The sequence below is a fragment of the Arachis duranensis genome, chromosome 1 (assembly GCF_000817695.3).
Source record: "Arachis duranensis cultivar V14167 chromosome 1, aradu.V14167.gnm2.J7QH, whole genome shotgun sequence".
NCBI lineage: Eukaryota > Viridiplantae > Streptophyta > Magnoliopsida > Fabales > Fabaceae > Arachis > Arachis duranensis.
In genome coordinates this window covers 89,645,323-89,666,888 of record NC_029772.3, presented here as the reverse complement: position 1 = coordinate 89,666,888, position 21,566 = coordinate 89,645,323, and the positions used below count along the sequence as shown (strand labels likewise).

General features: G+C 35.7%; 3 protein-coding genes across 4 annotated transcripts; 2 read left to right on the top strand and 1 right to left on the bottom strand.

Annotated features, from left to right (window-relative positions):
- Positions 1 to 3,380: 3,380 nt before the first annotated feature.
- LOC107496401 (protein SMAX1-LIKE 4) lies at positions 3,381 to 7,417 on the top strand. Its single transcript, XM_016117662.3, has 3 exons — positions 3,381 to 4,809; positions 5,508 to 5,646; positions 5,728 to 7,417. The coding sequence occupies exons 1-3, from the start codon at positions 3,455 to 3,457 to the stop codon at positions 7,324 to 7,326; spliced, it is 3,093 nt and encodes a 1,030-aa protein (XP_015973148.1). The 5' UTR covers positions 3,381 to 3,454; the 3' UTR covers positions 7,327 to 7,417.
- A 1,483-nt stretch (positions 7,418 to 8,900) lies between these two features.
- LOC107496433 (caffeoylshikimate esterase) lies at positions 8,901 to 10,028 on the top strand. Its single transcript, XM_016117685.3, has one exon. The coding sequence runs from the start codon at positions 8,909 to 8,911 to the stop codon at positions 9,890 to 9,892; it is 984 nt and encodes a 327-aa protein (XP_015973171.1). The 5' UTR covers positions 8,901 to 8,908; the 3' UTR covers positions 9,893 to 10,028.
- An 857-nt stretch (positions 10,029 to 10,885) lies between these two features.
- Positions 10,886 to 18,911, bottom strand: LOC107496414 (protein TRANSPARENT TESTA 9). Of its 2 annotated transcripts, none has more exons than XM_016117668.3 (22): positions 18,770 to 18,911; positions 18,398 to 18,659; positions 18,217 to 18,268; positions 18,059 to 18,135; positions 17,839 to 17,972; positions 17,632 to 17,728; positions 17,437 to 17,494; positions 16,979 to 17,087; positions 16,729 to 16,852; positions 16,440 to 16,626; positions 16,003 to 16,328; positions 15,340 to 15,428; positions 15,195 to 15,265; positions 14,567 to 14,677; positions 14,388 to 14,453; positions 14,081 to 14,218; positions 13,280 to 13,385; positions 13,117 to 13,206; positions 12,962 to 13,020; positions 12,685 to 12,844; positions 11,756 to 11,922; positions 10,886 to 11,651 (listed from the first exon to the last, which is right to left on the bottom strand). In XM_016117668.3, exons 2-22 carry the CDS (start codon positions 18,448 to 18,450, stop codon positions 11,322 to 11,324), a joined length of 2,604 nt encoding a protein of 867 aa, XP_015973154.1. In that variant the 5' UTR covers positions 18,451 to 18,659; positions 18,770 to 18,911; the 3' UTR covers positions 10,886 to 11,321. The 2 variants fall into 2 exon arrangements, with proteins under 2 accessions (XP_015973154.1, XP_015973160.1); XM_016117674.3 differs by having other exon boundaries at positions 13,117 to 13,188.
- Between the last annotated feature and the right edge of the window lie 2,655 nt (positions 18,912 to 21,566).

The following is a 21,566-nucleotide window of genomic DNA, read 5'->3' as shown; positions in this document are numbered from 1 at the left end:
TAATAAAGAGTGTTCAATGATGAATACATTTATATATGTGCTTCCATCCCTTCCCTTCTCTCTTTCCAAAAATTCTACTCATATTATGATATGATATGATATGAACCACTCACTGTGTTTTTGTTAACTTTATTTAACTTTTCACAGTAAGCAAATTAAAGCAAATATCATCTCATCATATATTATGAAACTTTCAATCATGAGATAAGTGTAAACGACAAGCTTAAAAGGGTATTAATTGGATATATTCCATAAATAAATTAGCCTTTTAGAAAGAAAGTAACAAATAAACCTAGCTAGGTCATATCTTTGCCTGCCATACCTTTTAATTTGACTGTTCAAATTGTGTATAGTTAATTAATTAACCTCAAAAGTTTCAAAACTCTGTTTGTTTTAGTTTAATTTGTGTACTAATTTTGAATTATGATCATTTATATATGCTTCTTTGATAATGTTAATTATGGTCACATTATACATACATTTTCAAGTGTTCTTTAATTTTTACACGGTTCTTCTTAATTACAATACAATTTCTTTAAATACTCATCTCAAGTTTTTTCTAAGACAATGAAAATTTTACATACTGCGAATGCGATTTCAACGCTGTCTTTGTCATGATATTCGTCACAGTATTTACATCTCATATAATCAAGCGAAAATCAACACATCACTTTCAAGTTATGATATATCTTACTTTAAATGTCAAAAAATTTGTACACCCGACATTATCATGAGAATTATTAATAAGAATAAAAGGGTCCAAACAATTCATTTTGCAAATCACATCTCTTTACCCTAAGTCGCAGACTAAAAAAAATTCTCTCTAAATAACAAACAACTCTCCTTATTAAAAAATAAAAAAATATTATAATTCTCTATTATTCTCAGACAATTTCGTTGTCAATTTCTGTTCGAGTCTTTGCTAACACTTGATTAGAGTGGTGAGAAATATAGAATATACATATATAATTAAAATATATTTAGGATTATCTTTTCTATGCTAGCTTTTTTGTTTGTTTATTTTTAATTCCTCTATATATATACCGTTAATTTTATTTCATGTTTTGTTGGGCTAGCTATCTATTTTTTATTTTTTTTAGAAATTACTAAGCAAAAATTGATTCAAAAGTAAAGGTTATAATGATTAAATTTCATATCATAGGCTTCGAATCTAGCAAGGGGTCAAATTAATATGACTACGTTAGGACCCATATGCTTCAATTCATTTGGTCAAAGATATGTCTAATCCTGCTTTCTCAGTAACAACTATTTATTATTTTGCATGGGAATTATTGAAGACGTCACAACGAGTGTAAGTCATCAAGTACCAAAAGCCGAAAATGTAATTTACGAACCTTCATATAAACATTTTGTTCATTTTCATCTTATCTTATTAATATTACAAAAATCTATCTAAATCATATATATAATAAGTAGTGTCACTGTCGTCGTTGTCTAGATCTATTTATTCCTTTAACATTATGTCATCTAATGATAAAGTTAATTATATCAAAAGTCCTTAATAATTATCATGCACAAATTAAATAAAAGCAACAACGTAACCCTTATCTAATAACAAAAATGTTAAAAAGGGAAGTTATTATTAATTAACCATATCTAAACAAATATATACTATATATAGTACGATATATATCTGGAGATCCTACCCCTCATGCATCGATCTCAATAAGAATCTAATCTATTGATAAGGATAAGATAAAGCTTTTATTAACTCGGATTAAAAGAAGATAGAAACTTAGTTTCAGTCAATTTTACGTGAAGTTGATAATTGAGAGTTATTAAATGAAAATTTAGTCAAATTAATCAAATTATTTAACAATTCTTAATTATTAACTTTATGTGAAATTAATTGCATCTGAATTTTTACATTAAAAGAAGGAATAAGAGAAATTATTAACTAGAATAATGCAACAAAAGTTAAACAAAATATTTTAGATTGAGACAAAGATAACTAACTTGGCTTTGACTTGGTCGAGTGGTCAGTTTACTCGTCCGTTTAAATAAATATTGGAGTTCTAAATTTCACTTTATATATGCAGTAACTCATTGACCTGTGATAAAGTCTTAAATAGAACTTAGATCCGTGATGAATTAGTCTTTAACCTATGTTACGTGCAAAAAGTTTAAAATTAGGTTAAACTCTTGTAGGACAGTAGGAGTTCTAAGAGAATAACAAAATGGAGCAATAATAACTATAACTATTGTGTATTAAAAAAAGGCAATAATGGTGGTATAGCACAGAAACACCCTTGCTTTTTGGGTACTTGGGGGGAATACTATGGTGTCTTTATTAAGACAAATTATGTTTTGGTATATGTATCCATGTTCATGTTTTGTACAAAGGAGAAAAGGAAAATGCATGTGATCTATTATTGCAATTTACTTTTATCTTCTTTTTATATTTTTAATGTGTTTGATGTTATTGTGTTCATTCTTTTTCCCTTTATTTTTGAATATTTTTGGTGGCCTTGTTGTTGGGTGGGAGTGCTGAGTAAAAATTTTGAATTTTTCGGGGTCCACAAACATGGGCAGAGAGACATGCAGTGAATAATAACCCGTAGCAGAAAATAACCAAGCAACTTAATCGAATCTACGTAGTCAATAGTTTTTGTGATCTATATATATATATACTCTTCTTCTATCTGTATAATAACGATCAAATTATTATTAATCATGCATCAATAATATTATTCTGGTGCACCTACCACAGGAACACCTATACACTGCAGTTAAATTAAAGTTCAGCTTTTTATACTTGTTTCTCTCTCTCTATATATATGTCCTTACATATATATGATTGTATATTATTATATTATAAGTTAACCATGTTTTATATAATACAAAATTAATATAAGATCATGCATATGTATATGAAATCAGAGAACTGCAAGTGAGAGGGTATTAGCTAGCTAGCTAGTATTAATTTAAAATAAAGAGATAAAAGTGCTTGAAGACAAACATAATCATCTGATCTGTTGTTTTTAGTTAGTAATGTTTAAAATTATGAATTATTAGAGTAAAAAAATTGAGCTAATAACTAAAAAAAATTTTGTTTTGTGGAATTAATAAAGATCAAAATTTAGACTTTTTTATTATAGAAGATTNTAAATATATATTGTGAAATCATATCTAATATTTATAAATTAATAACTATCATCTTTATAAGAGACATTTAAATTTTCACCGTATCTAAATAAATTCTAAATATAGGTGGATTTAATTAACAAAAATAAAGTTGCTTTTAATTTAAATTAAAAATTAAAAAAAAAAGAGGAAAAGGAGAAAGATGGAGAATGAGAAGAAGTATAAAGAAGGTGGTGTGTGGTGTAATATTATTTGTATCTACCATCAACGATTCGATCATAGAAACCAACGAAATTCAAAAGCTTTCTCTGTGAGGTGGCGGCGGCGGGGTGGGGGTTCCATTCAAGTTATGCGCTCATCAGGACTACCTAACTGCGGCGGTTTGCAGCAGACTCTCACGGCGGAGGCTGCTTCTGTTCTCAAACACTCTCTTGTCTTGGCTCGCCGGAGAGGCCATGCTCAGCTCACTCCTCTCCACGTGGCACCCACTCTCCTCTCCCTCTCTCCCTCCTTCAAACGAGCCTGCCTCACTTCTCACCCTTCTTCTTCCTCTCAACACCTTCTCCATTGCAGAGCCCTCGAGCTTTGCTTCAATGTCGCCCTCAACAGGCTCCCCACCACTCCCTCTCCATTTCTTCACTCTTCTCTTCAACCTTCTCTCTCCAACGCCCTCGTTGCCGCCCTCAAGCGAGCTCAGGCTCACCAGCGCAGAGGCTGCGTCGAGCACCACCACCACCACCACCACCAGAACCACCAGAACCAGCCTCTTCTCGCCGTTAAGATCGAGCTTGAACACCTTACCATATCCATCCTCGATGATCCTAGCGTCAGCCGCGTCATGAGAGAAGCTGGCTTCTCCAGCACCGCCATTAAGAACAACTTGGAAGACTTGTCTAATAACTCTTCTCCACCTTCTTCTGTTTTCCATTCTTACAACGCTTCCGCTCGCGGTGGTGGTGTCTTTTCTTCTCCTTGCTCCCCTTCCGCTTCTGATAACACCACCAACCACCACCTTATCTTTTCTTCTCCGCCTAAAAAACCACCGTCCTTGCTGTACCCCTTCATCACCACCACCGCCACTGCACCATCATCTTCTTCTAAGGAGGATGATGTCAAAGCAGTTATGGATATTCTTCTAAGGACTAATCATAATAATAATAAAAAGAACAAGAAGAACGTTGTCATAGTTGGTGACTCCGTTTCGTTAACGGAAGCTCTTATTGGAGAGATTATTGGAAGGTTTCAGAGGTCAGAGGTGCCTCATGAGTTGAAGACAACACAGTTCATCAGATTCCAACAATTCAGATCATTGAAGCACATGAAGAGAAGCGAAGTTGAGATGAAACTCATGGAACTCAAGAGGAAGGTGGATGATTCTTATAATGGCCATGGCATCATTATCTACATCGGAGACCTGAAGTGGACAGTGGAGGAAGAAGAAGAAGGGGACGACGGAGTTTGTGGCGGCGGCGGCGGTTGTTATAGCACAGTAATGGATCATGTTGTTTCGGAAATAGGCAAGTTGTTCTCTTCTACAACAACTGAATGTGGGGAAACAACAAAAAAAGTGTGGCTAATTGCAACAGCAACATATCAGACATACATCAGGTGTCAAATGAGACAACCCCCTCTTGAGATTCAATGGTCTCTTCACCCTCTTCTTCTTCCTTCACCTGGACTTGCCTTGACTCTCCATTCTTCCAGGTACTAACTAATCATCAACCTTTTCAATTTTTTTCATCACATTAAATTGTTTTCATGCGACAATAACTGTTAGATAATTTCACATAATAATTTATAGAAAAATTGATTAATAAATAGGTTAATGTCTATTAGTAACTAGCTACTTTAGTGTTTAATGTAATTATGGAAAAATATGTAATCAGTGACTAGAAACTGCCTTGGTTAATAATTAACTAGGTTGATTTATTAATGCAAAAATTGTGAAGAAACAAGAATGGAAGAGAAAGTGAAAAAACATAAGCATGTAAAAGTTGGGCAGGCATGATGATTCGGGTTGAAAGCTTTATTGTTTGTTTTGCATATTGTTTCGTAGTACTATGTACGGTGGTCTGGGCTATGGTCTCAAAAGCAAGGTTGGTTGGTATAAGGCAGAAGTGATGCAGAGAAACCCTTTTTCTGCTTCGCTTTATTTTGTCAGTGCATAAACCTCTTAATTTGACATTACGCATTCACATGATACTCAGTTCGGGAAACACACAACTTTTACTTTATCAAAAGCAAGAATAATAATAACACAAGAAAAGCAAATCTTTTCTAAACTATGCATGCAACCCTTCTTCTTATTATTGGTATCAATTATGAACCAATAGTCATTTATCATCATCAATCAAGTGATTTATCATTAGTTTATTTATTGAAGATTATTTTTTGGCCACTAGTGTAATAGAAACAAAGCTCAATTGCTGTGAAGAATGTGCCTCAAATTATGAAAAGGAATCTCAATTTCTCAGACCAGGCCACAAGAAAACGTTACCTTTATGGCTTCAGCCTCATACCACCGAAACAAATCATCAGAAGGTATTAGTTAAACAAACAAATAAATTAAGTTTAGTGATTAGTGGTGGCTTAAGAATAATAATCGAATGTATTAAATTTCAGGATGAATTAACCGAGTTGAAAAGAAAATGGAATAGGCTATGCCAGTGTCTTCACCAAACCAAACAAGAAGCTCAGGATTATTGGAGCAACAACAATAGTTGGAATGCAAAGTCCTACACTTTTAACAATAATTCATCAAGTTCTGTGTCTTTTACAGCTAAATCAACACCAACACATAGCTCCAATCTTGTACCAAGATTCAGGCGTCAAAATTCATGCACCATTGAGTTCAATTTCAGCGATAAAAGGCAAGCAACAACAGAACCAGTCTTAGGTTCCATGGAATTATTGGAAGGTAAAGAAGTAATAAAGACTACTCTTGCTCTTGGGAATGGTGGTTCTGGTTCAGGTAGTGAAACGGTGGTGGTGGAAAATATAACCGATAGAACACTGCGAAGAGCTCATTTTTGTAAACTGTTGCAGGAGAATTTGCCATGGCACTCTGAGACTGTTCCTTCCATAGCAGAGGCCTTGCTTCATTCCAAATCCGCAAAACAAAGTAACATCACTTTGTTGTTCTTGCAAGGAAATGACAAAGTTGGCAAAACAAGGTTGGCACTTGCTGTTAAAGAATCACTTTTTGGCTCAGAAGATAACAAGTTTCTTCACATGGACATGCTGAAGAAGAAAGGGGCTTCCATGGCTTCACATTCTGAGATGCTGGTTCAAGCATTGAAATCCCATCATCAAAAACTTGTGGTGCTTATTGAAAATGTTGACTTTGCTGATGCCCAGTTCAGGAAATGCATCTCTGATGGATTTGAAACGGGAAAGTTTGGAAATTTAAGAATAGCTGAAGAGAATTCATCAAGCCAAGTAGTGTTCATATTGACAAGTGGTGGATTCACAAGCAATAATGAAGAGAAAAATCAGGGCTTTGTGATGAGTTTTATGTTGCAGGTCAGTGAAACCAAGCCTAATAACTTGGAGCCACCAATTTTTTGCCACAAGCGCAGGGCTGAGCTGGATTTGTTTTCCAAGATCAAGAGCCCAAGAATTGAAGAGAATAATGAAGATACATCCTTGGTTCATGAACAATGTAGTAGCAGAAAAAAGGACTTATCAAGAAACTCAAGCTTTAACACCCTTGATCTCAACATGAAAGCTGATGAAGATGATGATGACAAAACAGGAGAGAGTAGCCCAATTTCAAGTGATTTGACTCTTGAAACTGCGGCTGATCCACTGAACCCAAATGGATTTCTTGATTCCATTCAGAACAAGTTTGAACTCAACACAAGTCCAGCTAGGGAGAGGGAAAAGTCAGAGTTGTTCTTAACTAAGATCAAAGGGTGTTTTGAGGATGCTTGTGGGAAGCAGAATCTGGTGAATTTTAGTGTAGATGAGAGGGTAATTGAGGAAATTTGTAATAGGTGTGGTTATTTTACTAACAGCCAATTTGATAAATGGCTGAAAGAAATTTTTCAAAGAAGCTTGTTAGAAAGAGTTAAGTATGGAGGGGGGGAAGAGAAGGGTATACTTTTTAGGCTTTGTTGGAGTGGTAATGGTAAAGGAGATAATAGAAAATTGGATAGGAATGAGGGGTTTATGGGTTCATCTCTGCCAAAGTGTGTTCAAGTTAAGTACTTGATGAGGTGAACGATTTTGGGTACTATTTAGAGGGTTTCTTTGTAAAATTGGTCCACAAGGTGTAAAATGGAAATGGAAATATCTTTGTTTAAAGTGTTAATTAATCTTTCATAATAGCATGTGTTTGTTTTCCTTGCGTTTTATTTACTGAGTTCAATGGTGTTGAGAGAGTGGTGATTTATTTATATAATATGCAACAACAAATATTAAGGTATAAATAGGATCATGCAGATATATGTCAGTGTCAAATGAGTAATTAATTTGCATCTGTGTAAGTGTAACACATCCTTAATACTCACATTTAAAAAAGAAAAAAATTTTGGTGCTATAGAATGAAAGGTTGGACCAAATGACAGAATAAGGTAAAAACAAAACAAAGTTTTATGCTAATTTTTCAAAACTTATTCTTTTATGTGCTGTGTAATCGAAGAACACCCCATCATTATTATATGTCTTCGAATTTCACCACCAATACATAAATATAGATATGCAGAAAGTATTAAGCAATCTAACTTTCTACACTAGAAGACAATATTGACATTATTGTTCCAATTTTATTTTTTCAAAGTTGTGTATCATTACTTTGATCTCAAAGTGTTTCATGATTTATTGAACGGTAGAAGCTAAGTGCGTGCGTGTGTCTTTTTTCTCAAATTAAAAACACCATTATGATTTTAATTTTCTGCATTAAGATCAAGAAATTTTATATTGGTTTTAGAAAAAAGCATGCACTTGAATGTCCTGCTATTTTACTATTTTCATAATTATGCTCTATGATAGTTGAATGATAGATATTCACGATGGACATGAAATAAAATTGTCGTGGCAGTTCAAACTATGATTCCGAGAGGGAAAAAAATACAAATACAAATTCTTTATGTGAGCATGCATACCACTTGTTTGCTTAATATATGTTACCTGAAACTATTTTTCTTTTACTAAGATCTTAGATTGATTCAATATTATAAATTGATTCATTAAGAATGTTATTTACATTGTCCTAGTTGTGGCCCACCGTGTGACATTCTTGGCATTTGTTATATTGTACCAACCACATAATGATGGCATTGAGTTTCTCCAAAAGGCATGCCTTCTAATTTGGCTCTTTCAAAACCTCAATGCTACTTGGGTCCCTCGCTTTAATTAGTGGTAAGAGTTATCCAATTTTTTTAAGTTGACAGAATAGTTCACAAATCACAATGGTGGTGCAGTTCTTGTTGTAAAGTAAAGTACTCCTACTAAAGTTTTTAAAAAGAATACAAGTTTTAGGATCAGCGCAATAAGGCTGAAATCATTACCATCCTTGAGAAATGAAAAAGGTGTTGTGTTGACCATCTCTCGCATATTTTATTAACGGCCCAGTCTAAGAATAAACAGGCCAAAGTAGGCCCAAAAAGCGCGAAAATGGTGACCAAAAAACCAGGGCCCAAAAAAAAGTCACCAACCAGAAAGAAGGACTCGTTATCAGCTCACCAACTAGAAATTTTTGAGGAAGTGGTGGGGTCCACATGGGTCAGTTCACCAACTTCGAGGGACCCACCGCCACCTACTCCGAAGGCCATTCTTCTTAATTGCAGTGACTCGATAATTGATGCAAACAACAATGGCAGCAGAGAAAGCGGAGGTACCCCCTAACTTCTGGGGCCACATGCCCGAGGAGGAGTACTACACCTCCCAGGGGGTGCGAAACACCAAATCATTTTTCGACACGCCACACGGCAAAATCTTCACGCAGAGCTTCCTCCCATTGGACCTTCAACCTAACGAAGTCAAAGCCACCGTCTTCATGACCCACGGCTACGGCTCCGACACCGGTTGGCTCTTCCAGAAGATCTGCATTAACTTCGCCACCTGGGGATACGCCGTCTTCGCCGCCGATCTCCTAGGCCACGGCCGCTCCGATGGCCTCCGCTGCTACCTCGGCGACATGGACAAAGTGGCATCCGCCTCGCTCGCCTTCTTCCTCCACGTCCGCCGCAGTGAGCCGTACAAGGATCTCCCGGCGTTCCTCTTCGGTGAGTCCATGGGTGGTCTCGCAACCTTGCTTATGTACTTTAAATCAGAACCCGATACGTGGACGGGCCTGATGTTCTCTGCACCGCTTTTCGTGATCCCCGAGGATATGAAGCCCAGCAGGCTTCATTTGTTCGCGTATGGGCTTCTCTTCGGATGGGCCGACACGTGGGCCGCTATGCCTGACAACAAGATGGTTGGGAAGGCAATCAGGGATCCCGAGAAACTGAAGATCATAGCGTCAAACCCGAGGAGGTACACGGGTCCACCTAGGGTTGGGACCATGAGGGAGCTCCTTAGGGTTACCCAGTACGTGCAGGATAACTTCTACAAGGTAACGGCGCCGTTTCTCACAGTGCATGGCACCTCTGACGGCGTTACGTGTCCGTCTTCGTCCAAGTTGCTGTATGAGAAGGCTTCGAGTGAGGACAAGTCGTTGAAGCTGTACGAAGGGATGTACCATTCTTTGATTCAAGGGGAGCCTGATGAGAGTGCTAACCTTGTATTGAGTGACATGCGGGAATGGATTGATGAGAGGGTTCATAGGTATGGACATAAATAGCAACAATTCTTGGTAAAAATATTCGCTGGGTATGTATGAGTCTTAAGGGTCATTACTCATTATTCAAGACTTGATTAAAGATGAAGTGGAATTTGTTATCTCACTTATATGAACGGCGTTGTTAACATTTTAATTATATTATGTGGTACAACTTTCACTTGTGTCTTTTTTGCGTTCACAATTCACACATAATTTGAAGGAGTTTGTGATCCTGGCAGCTCAAAAATCTTGTCTGTACCTGGTACCTACATTTAAACAACAAAATGCTATTGAACTACCTGACTAGATGCTGATGCAGTCATGCAGATCGCAAACCATAAGCCAACGCAATAAAGTGTGTAACATAGTGTTCCAATGCTGTGTGATCCGCCCCAATAGGGTAGGGTGCCTCTTTTCGACTGAACAATAGGCAACAAACTAGCGGCGCTCGGGCAGTCAGACGGGATTTCATTTACAAAATAGAGAAAGGGTTAGTATAGTTCCATCAGGAAAAAGCTTCAATAATTAGCAATGTCAATGCATCGGCCAAACTCCAGTGTTGATTTTGAATGCTCGACCGTTTTGATCTAACGAAATTACATTGGAGCAGCCTTTGTAGCTTAGATAACTTGAAACCAACGTAATTAACCCCCCAACAACCAACCATACTCGAGTTGTTGCAGTATTACCCTCAGCAATGAACAATGACACGTACTCTATACCTCTTACAATGTATTTCGAACCATTAATTTTATGTTAAAATTCAGTCATTTTTAATAAAATTGAGATTTTGACGATTTTATTGTTAAGAAGTTAATGGACTACCTTGTCCACAAAATCTACAAAATCCAAACCCCAAATGCAAAGTATCCAGCTCAGAGTGTGAGACGTTGTTTCTACTCAATGCATTGCTTCATAATGCTTCTTTCTCCTTTATTGCATTACGAGATAAAAATGAACAGTACTAACACAACCCAACATAAACATAAGTATATAGCCAGTTGAGCAAGGGGGAAAGAGAGAAATAGGCAAATAGCTTTCATTACACCATATAGTAAGCGTTAGGGCACATTTATACCCCAAAATAAAGAGAAAAGGAGAGAGGAAAGAGGAGGGGGGTGGGGGAGAAGACAAGAAAAAAAAGGGGGAAAAGCTTTCTTTATGGGGTTCCCTCAGATTTACAATTGCTACAGAGCGTACATAATGGAAATAGGGAAAAAGAGATGGGATGACCTAAGTTAGAGCTGCTACAAAATGAGAGGAGCAAGGGCAAAACTTACAAGATCAAGGCAGGGAAAGGCTAGTATACAAAAAGAATGACACTAAGCCACATTTGCTAATCTACAAATCTGCTATATATTTTGGGAGCATATACAAAAGGGTGACGAGACTTAAATAATTTCTCACCCCTCAACCAAACAACCCACTACGGTAAACCAAGCCAAAGAACTTACAATGAATTAGGATTTGTTCTAAACGAAGAGGAATCATCGGGATCACATACAGACGAGCTTGATGAATCTGTTGCAATTTCAAGGTTGAGCAACGGTTTTAATCTTCTATGAACCTCATCACTCTGCAAACCCATCTCTTCAACAATCATCAGTAAAGCAGACTTGCAAGATTCCTCATCCCGGAAAGCTAGTGTCCATCTTCCATCTATCAAAGCTTTTGTCTTTGATTTCCCATTATCATTGAATTTTGCAGGATCCAGAAAGGGCAAAGAGGATGGCCGGATCCGCACATGCAACCATTTCGGATGTTTATCATCAATCTTGGGCTAAACAATAAGAATAAAAAAATTCATAAGACTGTCATATGGAGATTAGCTGAAGTCTACAAACCAACGCCCAGGAAGATAACAGTGTGAGGCAATATACATACGTTACAACCAGCCAAAGGTGCAGCAACCCGAATGACTCCATGGGTCTGCCTCAGTGGCAATTCTTCTGCAAGGACAAGCCACCCAGATGTTCCTACAGAGATTGCAAGAAACCAAAAATGGCGTTCTTTGCCCCTTTCAAAAGCAATTCTACAGGGCACAGCATCACCTGCAAATAGAAAAATAAGAGAAACTTAACAATCAGTAGTTGTGGCCAACTTAAAGTCAGAAGCATGTAGCATTCATAAGTAGAACAGAAAGAAACTACATGGAAAATACAACCTGATGGAACTACCATTCATGTATACAATTGAGAAGTCACTACAATTTACACACTAAGTTATTATTAAGACAACTCAGTCTTTCCTTAAATGTTAAATTTGGAGAAGTTTACCGCCAGGTGTGAAGTTTATTGCCAGCTTTATAAATTTAGGTTGCTTAACCATCATAATCCATTATATGCCATGCCAATTTCCCCAATCCATTTTACTGCTTCAAAATCAACATGAATCTTTCAATATATTATTTCATAAACACACAGTAATTTGAGATGAGAGATCATTTGTTTTGTGCATGACCACTGGCTAGTACAGAAACTTCAAAACAGGCATCTCATTAAATGCCAATGCCAGAATAATTTTGTTGTCAATCATTAGTCCATTACTTGGTTATCAAGGTGAGCATATATTTACTATTAGTTAGGTTTGACTAGTTCCCTTGTGTACATTGTGTTGGATTCCTGGACATCGACTTGCAACTAAGATTACCACTGAGATGTCCTTCCTCTTTTTTCCTTATCTCCCTCTCCTAATTATCTCCCTCTCCTAATTATCTTCATCCTTCCTTTATTGTTCTATCCATCCTACACCGAGTAAAAACCTCAAGTAAAATCAGTGGAAAGAATACAGGATTGGAGTTTCGGACAAATTACCAAGGCCGAGTTCAATGCCTGGCTTTGGGCCCGACACATCAAGCCCACAAGTCTTGGCACGATGATTCACAGGGAGATCCCCAGGAAGATGAATTGGAGGTTGTTCAGGTAAAGGTTTACCAAGAGCGAATATTTGAAGTTGATGTTGCAGTACAAATACCTAAACAGGAAAAAGACACCATCCATGAAGAACAGCAATTAAGAATAGTCCACCGGTATTGGACATCTGTATATTAATCTGCATTTAAAATAAATGAACATAATATAAAGCACAAACCTTCACCAACTCAAGCATTCTTTCTCCAGCAACAAATGATGATTCATCTGGAACATCAACTGTAGAAAAACACACAGGTAATTTAACTACTCAGGCTTCCTTTCATTACAGCAACCAGGCAAAGGAAGTTTTTTTTGAAATAGATAGAAGCTTACCTTCAGAAGAGAGCTTGTGTGGTGGCAAAAGCATGCAAGTCCATTCTTTCCGAGGAGATGATGACTCCATTGCTACAGTTTGAAAATTTTCTAGATCAAACACATAAGTAAACTCTTGAACACTACAATAATTAAGCAGCACAATAAATTATATGAAATTCACCTCTTTTACACTTTCTCCACTCTTCACAGAGAACAGTAACAAGAAAGTCGGACCAAATACCTCTAGCCTCCTCCATAAGAGCAGAAGCACAACTATTGTATGAAACCTGCATGAGTAATTTCATCCGGAAATGCATACAACACCACAGATGAGATGAAATTAGTATGTCCCTGGGGCATATATCAAATCTTTTCTTTTTTATCCTTGGTTCATATATGGATTTCTACAATCATGGTTCTAAATGCGGGTTCAATATCAAAGACAATGAGAACATAGAGCAGTGCTCACCAAGACATGGTTTATCAACAAGTGCAATATTTCAAGAAACCCTATTATTAATTCTACTTAATATTCTCCTATTTACTTGTTTCAATTTCTATTTTCTTCAGCATGCAGTATCCTGTCCTTTATACCAGTCACTCACATGGGAATGATAAATTCATATCTGTACTCATGTTATGTACCAGTTCGTCATTAATCATTTAAATCATTGGTACAATTGCACGGTAAAGAATCCCATTGCTATAGATTAAAAAACAAAAATGATTCCATCATAACATTTGTAATGCATGTTAGACTACTAAATAATTTTGTATTGGTATCTTTCTCAAACTACTCAGCTTCCTTTAAAGCTCTACTGAATTGATGTTTCAGAAAGTAGTCTAGAAACTAGAAAGTGACCATCGGTACTTCAATATGGCAAGCATAAATATCAGTTCAACTTAAAAAGCAAAAGTGGGAAGCTTTGATATATCTGTAAAACGATATGCAAATTGCTGGAGAAGACAATTTTGTACGTACTTTCAGCAATTCAAGGTGGTTGCTGTTGAACTCTGACTCACTGTAAGGAAGCAACTGGCGTAGAAGCCAACCACCATCCCACAATGTCTCTGCAGATATATTAGAACGACAGAAGAGGCTAACTAATGCATCAATCACCTGAAAAATACACCATACATGAACATAGGAATTAAAATTTTATTTGGATTTGAATAATGTGGCAAGTTATCCATAGGAACTTTAAAACGGTCTACATAAACTATTGCGAAAACAATAAACAAAGTAAAAATTATATCATAACAAGAACATACTAGAGAGAAAGATTTACCTGAAATCTACGTACAAGAGGACTTGTTCCCACATCAGTAGCCTGAGATGATACTCCATAATGCTCCTGTAAAACATGGTAATTATAAGGAAACCAACTATCAAGCCATGGAGCTTCTAAATATTGGCACCGAGAAGTAAAAATAAAGCAGTTAAGGATGCACAGAGGGAAGTGCAAACCTTGATCTTTTCATGATAATACTCAAGCTCACTACCAATTCCGTCCCTAGCTAAGCTATTTTTGGGAGAAAAAAGTTGCTCTTCACCTGAAGCCTCACCAACCAAAGCTTCCTGCAAGAATATGCAATGCCAATCAGGCATCATATTTACATCAAAATAAAACAAAAATGAATATTACTAGGTTGGCTGGTTTTCAAACCTTCAAACAATAGGCAATTATCCTAGGGCATACATCACAAAAGGTGAATTTTGAACATAACTCACATCAGTTTATATCGTAAAATCAACCATTGTGTCAGTTCACTTATAATTCAGCTCTCATACTGATCAAGGCAGTCTATGCCACTTAATCCTTTCAATTGTCGGCTTAATAGCTTACTTCTCCAGAAGTGATTATGATCTAAGCCTCTAACTTAACATGCCACCCACTCGAGCACTCTCTTCCTCCACCACTACTTTAGGAAGCACCCGACCCACACCAAGAACACAAGTGATAGGTGCCCTTCAAGCCCACCCCAAACACGTTAAATGAATCTACTATACCAAGAAACTAAGCAGTGCAGAGTGCAGAAGCCCATCGTAAAATTTTACATACTAGAAATAAGTAAAATGGAAGAATGTGCCTTACCAATAAGAGTTTCTTGTGTTGTTTACGTTGGGGTAGAATTCCAAGTCCATCTAGCATTGACTCGTCAAGTTCTACAAAATGAGATATATCAACATACACAGAAAGGGATGTAATGGTAAGGCAAACAAACACACGGTGGCACAACCTTTAGTTTGCAGCAGGGTTGCAAGCAGACCCAAAGAACCCAACACTTCAATATCGTTCCCTTTTGTTACATATGCTAGCAAAACTTCCCTACATCAATCATAGAAGTCATTAAAGGCACTCAAGACGTGAAGTTTTGATCACAACTTAAAGTAGCACAGCTGCATCAAAAAACTTGTTTTTAACATACTTTAAAATGTATTATGTCAATTTCGATGTGTACATAAGTACACACAACAATTTCAAATCAATATCAAGCTTTATAACAATAGACTTTCTATACAATGGTAAGTCTAGTAAAAAAGATAAAAATAAAGAGAAGTTACCTAACGATGTAAGCTTGTTTGAACTTACATTGATAACTTGACCTAGATCATACATATATAAACTCCTAAGTTGCAATTTGCTGTATTGAAATATGTTTTAACTCTACGAGCATCATCAAAAGGATGTATGTATGTGTGAACCAAAAAGCTAGTAATTTCTCTAATACAACACAGTATGATACACTCATTAACATATCCAGGACTGTTTGGGCAGGAATGATACACTCATTTACATTTACATGCCCAGTTCCAGTGACAAGCAGGAAAACAAAGAGAGAGAACAGTTCTTGGTGTAACTTGACATTAGTACAAGAAAATATGACTTAAATGCCTTTTACCTTAAAGACAAATTTGAACTTCTACAATCATTTTGTGAGTGAGCATGGGCTGAATGAAACCCTGAAGAACTAGGTATGTATGGAGCATTGACCATCGAACATCTTGGATCGTAGCTGTTAAGATTATCATTTTCTGACACTTCAGTTTTAGATGTGAAACCATCACCAGATATATGACCATTGAATTTACCCCAAGAACTCTGTGTAAAGGCCTCTAAGGGATAAAAAAGAGCAGCAGCTATGGTATTTGCCAAATCTTTGATTTTGAGTATCCTCAGTATGCAACAAAGTAAGTAGAGAGAAGTGACAACACCACTTTGCATTTCCTGGATTAATGTACTACTAAACATTAATAAGAACCAGCTACATAATAAGAACAAAAATCTACCTAAGTGGATCCAGGTGAAATAAGAATGTCATAAAGTGAGGTTTCATACATTATCACCAACTATCCTCAAGGAAGGAAAAAGTAACGGAAATATCAGAACCACCAGAAAGCTGTCCGTTATTAGTGTCCCAATATCAGGTATTCCAGCGGAGACAATATCACTGAAGTAGTACAGGTTATCCTCAATGTCATCAACAGCTGCAATTATTGTAGAGGTTGAATCTGGTCCCGGATTTCTGTCTCAGTATTTAGTAATGAAGTAACCACAATTGCTCTTTCAGGACACAAGAAAGTCTTAAACTACAAGATGAAAGAGAGATAAAACTCATGAAGCTTACGTCAAAGTATCAGAGACAAGTTTATTAAAATCCATGCTCTGCTTCCTAAAAAATGAAATCAAGTTTGAGAAGTAATCTGCATGAGGTGCACTGGTTATATATCTATTTACAGCATCGTCGCCAACTGAAAATTAAGCAGAATATGTCATAAGAAATCATAAATTTCATAAAAAAGAACCAAGTTCTGGAAGGAAATGAAGAAAATAACAAATACAGAGTTCAGGGTTTATGTAAAACAGCAAAATCTCACCGTGATAAACATTAAGGGTTACAGTTCGTACTGCAGTGCGAACCATGTTCTCCTCATGAAATGCAAACCTTATGGCCTCAACATACAGTGGAAACGAGACAATTTCATCCTAATTCATAGAAAGATAAAGTGAAAATGCTTGGACATCTCAAATATATAAAGCCAGTTCTCTCTCCTGTCTTCCCCATCCAAAAGATAAATTCTTTCTTTAAAAGAGAAAAAAAGCAATCAACTATTCTTAAAAGAAAACCTATTTGAATACAAATCCACTTAAGGTAGAAAAGCCAGTATCATTGTCAATCTTGTATAGTCAAAGCCTCAAAGGCATACAATTTCAGTGCCTCATAAATCATAAACACAATAGTTGCTAATCAAGTATGTTGAAGAGAATATTACGCAATTCTAAGAGATTTCAAATCATCACCAGAAGACAAATATTCTGAGAGCATAAATCTTACATCACAAGTCTTCACAAGCAGAGAAATTGTGTTCTTGTTCAGCTTTCCACTTATTGCCCTACAAAAACCAACACACAAATAGCCAGGGATATGATTAGTAATGCCAATGGGAAAGATGTAAAACAGGTTTTACACAGTGCAACCATCAACAGCACTCGTCAATAAGATTAATTAGAGTGAGAGCTCAAAACAAACCTTAAAAAAGATATGTAGTATGACAATAGTTCTTCATTCCGAAAGTCAAACGAATACGTTATCAGGTAGTTCATATGTTCGTTACTGAACATATAATCTGCAAAATTTTCAGCAGAGAAATATCATTAAGCCCACCAACATGCTTAAATCTGATTGAAAGACCAAGTAAACTGCAGAACAGGGAATTTCACTAGCTTATTAACTCACATATAGCATGTTCACTTCTAAGGTTCTGGATCATAATGCTCACTGTTTGCAGCAACTGAAGTGGAACGCTACTGATCCTGCTCAGCTTTAGTATTCGCACAAGCTCGCCCATGACTTGCTTTTCCATGAAGTGTCTGCCACAATCCAGGAGATATATATAAACTTGCACACCATAACAAATACGTAATGGAACATAACCACTAAGAATTAGGAATCTCACTCAAAAAATCTAGGATCGTGCTGGTCGCCATATGTTATCAATTCCGCAATCGATCTCAGTGCCTCAATAACAAAATCCTTCCCCACACAAAACACAACAAAATTCAGAAAACTGGAATTGACAAAGCTCTTAAGCTGATACGGAGCTAATCGTGTTACCTTGTTAATCTCATTAACAATTTGAATCTTTGTCAATTGATCAGTTAAGTACCTAAACACCAGAATTCAAATGAATAACTCAGTAAAAGCACGAATTAACCAGAATTCTTCGAGATTCAGAATGCGGTTATGAATAATTTGAGCGAATTGGAGATAAACGAGGGGGAATGAGGAGTGTGACCTGAGTTGATCTAACGAGAAACGATCTCTGGATCTCCAGAAGGATAACCACATGGTTGTGTAGAATCAAGCGTCGAAATCGAGCTCAATTGAATTCATCCTGCATCGAAGATTGAAACTGCTCGTCGATCTTCGCGAGCAGCTTCGGTCGGAAGAGAGAGAAAGAGAAGGAAGAGATAGTAGGGTTCTGGAATCTGGAGAGATCGTGCGTGTTGCCCGAAAAAGTGAAGACTGAGTTTTCGATTTATGAAAGCTAGTGCAAACTGCAAAATTGCAAATAAATAACTAACAAGAACAATAATAAATAATGAAGATAATAACAATAAATATTTAAATAGTGAATGATGAATGAACAGAAAACACAACAACACACCACAACTGAAGGTGGTGGAAGGAAGTGCCGTATCGAAGTTCGAAGGGGAAACTGGGGGATTTCTTTTTCAAAATTTAATTAATTGTTAATTGATTGGGTTAATGCAATTCGTAATACATGGACATGGAATATGCCAGAATGGAATGACATGCGTTACTCTTGCGTTCTGTGGAGGTTAATGTCAACTACAAGACACGGAGGATAATGGACCTTTTTTTTTGGTCTTGAGGATAATGGACCATTAACCAAGCCAAATTCCAAAACAATTAAAACAAAACCAAGCTCCGAATTGTTACGGGCTTACAACCCAATTCCATATGTTATTCTTTCCGGCCCGGGAATGTATTTGGGCCGGTTAGTTGATCATTTTAAAACGAGTTCCGCTAGGGAACAACTAGGATTTAGTCAACTTCTGCCAACTTTTTAAAGGATTTGATTTCGAAACCCACCTTAATAAAGGTAAGTTGATATACATGGATATTTTTTCTGTTAAACATTATGATGTTTCTTTTTTATACTAAATAGATGTTTTTTAATATATTTTTCGAATTTTTTGTATTACTGATGTGGATATTTCTATTTTTTTAAGAATTATATGATTTTTTTTTAAATTCTATAGCTTAAAATTTCTTTTGTTAAGCATTAGAATGTTTTTTTATATTAAATGAATATTTTTTTATATATTTTTATAATTGTTTAAAAACAGCCCTTGCTCCACCACTCCTTCTTCCTTGATTGTGGGTGACTTTATCACCATCACCAACCACCTAAAAAAGGTTGGAGGTGGCATTGAATTAGCAGCTTCCATTGCTAGTCTCACATATTTTATTGATAGCAATGAGCCGCATGACCTTGATATGATGGATAGGCCTTTCACGTGAACTAACAGACGAAGGAAGGATGCACTGGTTGAAAAACTACTTGAAAAAATGCTAGCACAACAGGGTTGGATTGATCTTTACAATTCAGATGCAGTGTTTCAATTATTAGGGAATGACTCAAATAACTCCCCAATACTATTAGAATCAAGCCAAGTTCAAATTTTAGGAGAGGAGGTGTGGCATAGAAGAACTTAGAAATCTGGTTATGAATGCTTGGAGTTCCCAAATTAAAAGTTTAACTATGTTCATTTTGACTCAAAAGATGAAGATTTACCGCCACAGAATAGTCAAATGGCAGTAGTAGGAGACCAAACAAAAAGACAAGGAGGTACATTGATGACCTTCTTAAGAAGTTACTGGAGATGTGCTTTACTGGAATAAATGGGTGTTCCAAAAGAATCGGCCAAGAACAAGATCGTCTTCATGTATGGTGTTCTTGTTGAGATTGACCGGTGTATAACTTGTCCGTCGGTGAATACTTGTAAGCTCTCTGTCAAGATGAGGTATATGTCGGCAATAAAAGAACAAGAGGGTGGGTACCTGCAAAAGACACTCCGACGCACAAGTTAGTAAGTGTTTATGAGGTATAAGAATAATTCTATAAATATAGAATGTAAGACTTGAAATAGAAGTTATCATGTGTTGTATATTATAATAATTCTATAGAATGTATATAGAATATATCTAAAATAATGTCTTTAGAATGTATATAGAATGTCTTATGTATATAGAAATTGGTGCCTTTTATAGGCATAGAGTTGATGGTATGACCGTTGATCATTAAGTCAGAATAATGATCATTAAGTTGGTAATGAAAGTGTCGGTTACAGAATGAATGATAATTAAGACCGAGTTATAACTTATAATGTACAATAAAAACTGAGTTATAAGGTGACGGATCATAGCCCCCAATTAGAAAATAAAATTATTTATAACTCGATTAAAAGAAAAGCGAATAATGATATAGTGAGCCCCAAGCTTAGTCGGGTTATTATGTCGGCATTTATTCAAAAAATAATTGAGTGATAAGAGTCATTCAATCAAGATAATTGTGTGGGAGATACTTTTCTGCTTAAGAATAATTTTAGCATTTGGTTGTATGTGAACTGAAAAGTTCAGAGATGGATATCCATTGATGGAATCGATTGTATGATCCGAGGATATAATGGTTAATTGTCTTGGAAATGTTTTCGACCCACAACAGCTTATTGATGAATTTCTCGCTCAAAGCAATTAGTTATTTGAATATTTATAATTTATAGCGAAGGTCTGACATGAATAAGATAAATTGAGAAAATGAATATTACAAAATCACAACATATATTGAATAATATATATTGTAAAAGTAAAAGAGTTCAAAGTAGAAAAATATATCTTGAAAATTGATAATTATAGAGAAGAATATGATATGTATGAATGTCATACATGTCAAATGTGAAATTTTAAATTTTGTTTTGTAGGACATGCTTTAATTTGATAATAAAGTAATAATATAACAGTCATATAATAATATAATAAATTTTGTTTAGCTATGAGGTATATTTTTTGTGTAAAAGTAACAAATTTGCATGTTTGTAACTATTTTTTGTTTAATAACTTTCTGCATTAAACAAATAGTAAAATAAAATTTAATAGCATAAAATAAATAGTGTAACAGTTTATACAATTATTTTTTTATGGAATCCAATTTTAAGATTTGAACTCATCATTATCGTCATTTAATTGTATAAATGAAATCATTAAGCAATAAGAATATAATACATAATGAAATAAAAATGCAATTGACATGGTTGTTATATGTCATTATTGTATAGAACATATATTGAGATTTGAATATAACTAATAAATCAGTAAATATTAGTTACACAAAATATAAATGCAAAAGTATGTTGAATAAAATATATAATTTTACTTGT

Excerpts from the sequence above, each read along its gene's own strand:
- LOC107496401 (XM_016117662.3), top strand. The coding sequence starts at position 3,455 with ATGCGCTCATCAGGACTACCTAACTGCGGCGGTTTGCAGCAGACTCTC. Across the intron at positions 4,810-5,507 it reads TTGACTCTCCATTCTTCCAG|TGTAATAGAAACAAAGCTCA; the intron begins GTACTAACTAAT and ends TTTGGCCACTAG. Across the intron at positions 5,647-5,727 it reads CCGAAACAAATCATCAGAAG|GATGAATTAACCGAGTTGAA; the intron begins GTATTAGTTAAA and ends ATTAAATTTCAG.
- LOC107496433 (XM_016117685.3), top strand. The coding sequence starts at position 8,909 with ATGCAAACAACAATGGCAGCAGAGAAAGCGGAGGTACCCCCTAACTTC.
- LOC107496414 (XM_016117668.3), bottom strand. The coding sequence starts at position 18,450 with ATGTGGTTATCCTTCTGGAGATCCAGAGATCGTTTCTCGTTAGATCAA. Across the intron at positions 15,266-15,339 it reads AACCCTGCTGCAAACTAAAG|AACTTGACGAGTCAATGCTA; the intron begins GTTGTGCCACCG and ends CTCATTTTGTAG. Across the intron at positions 11,652-11,755 it reads CACCTTTGGCTGGTTGTAAC|CCCAAGATTGATGATAAACA; the intron begins GTATGTATATTG and ends CTTATTGTTTAG.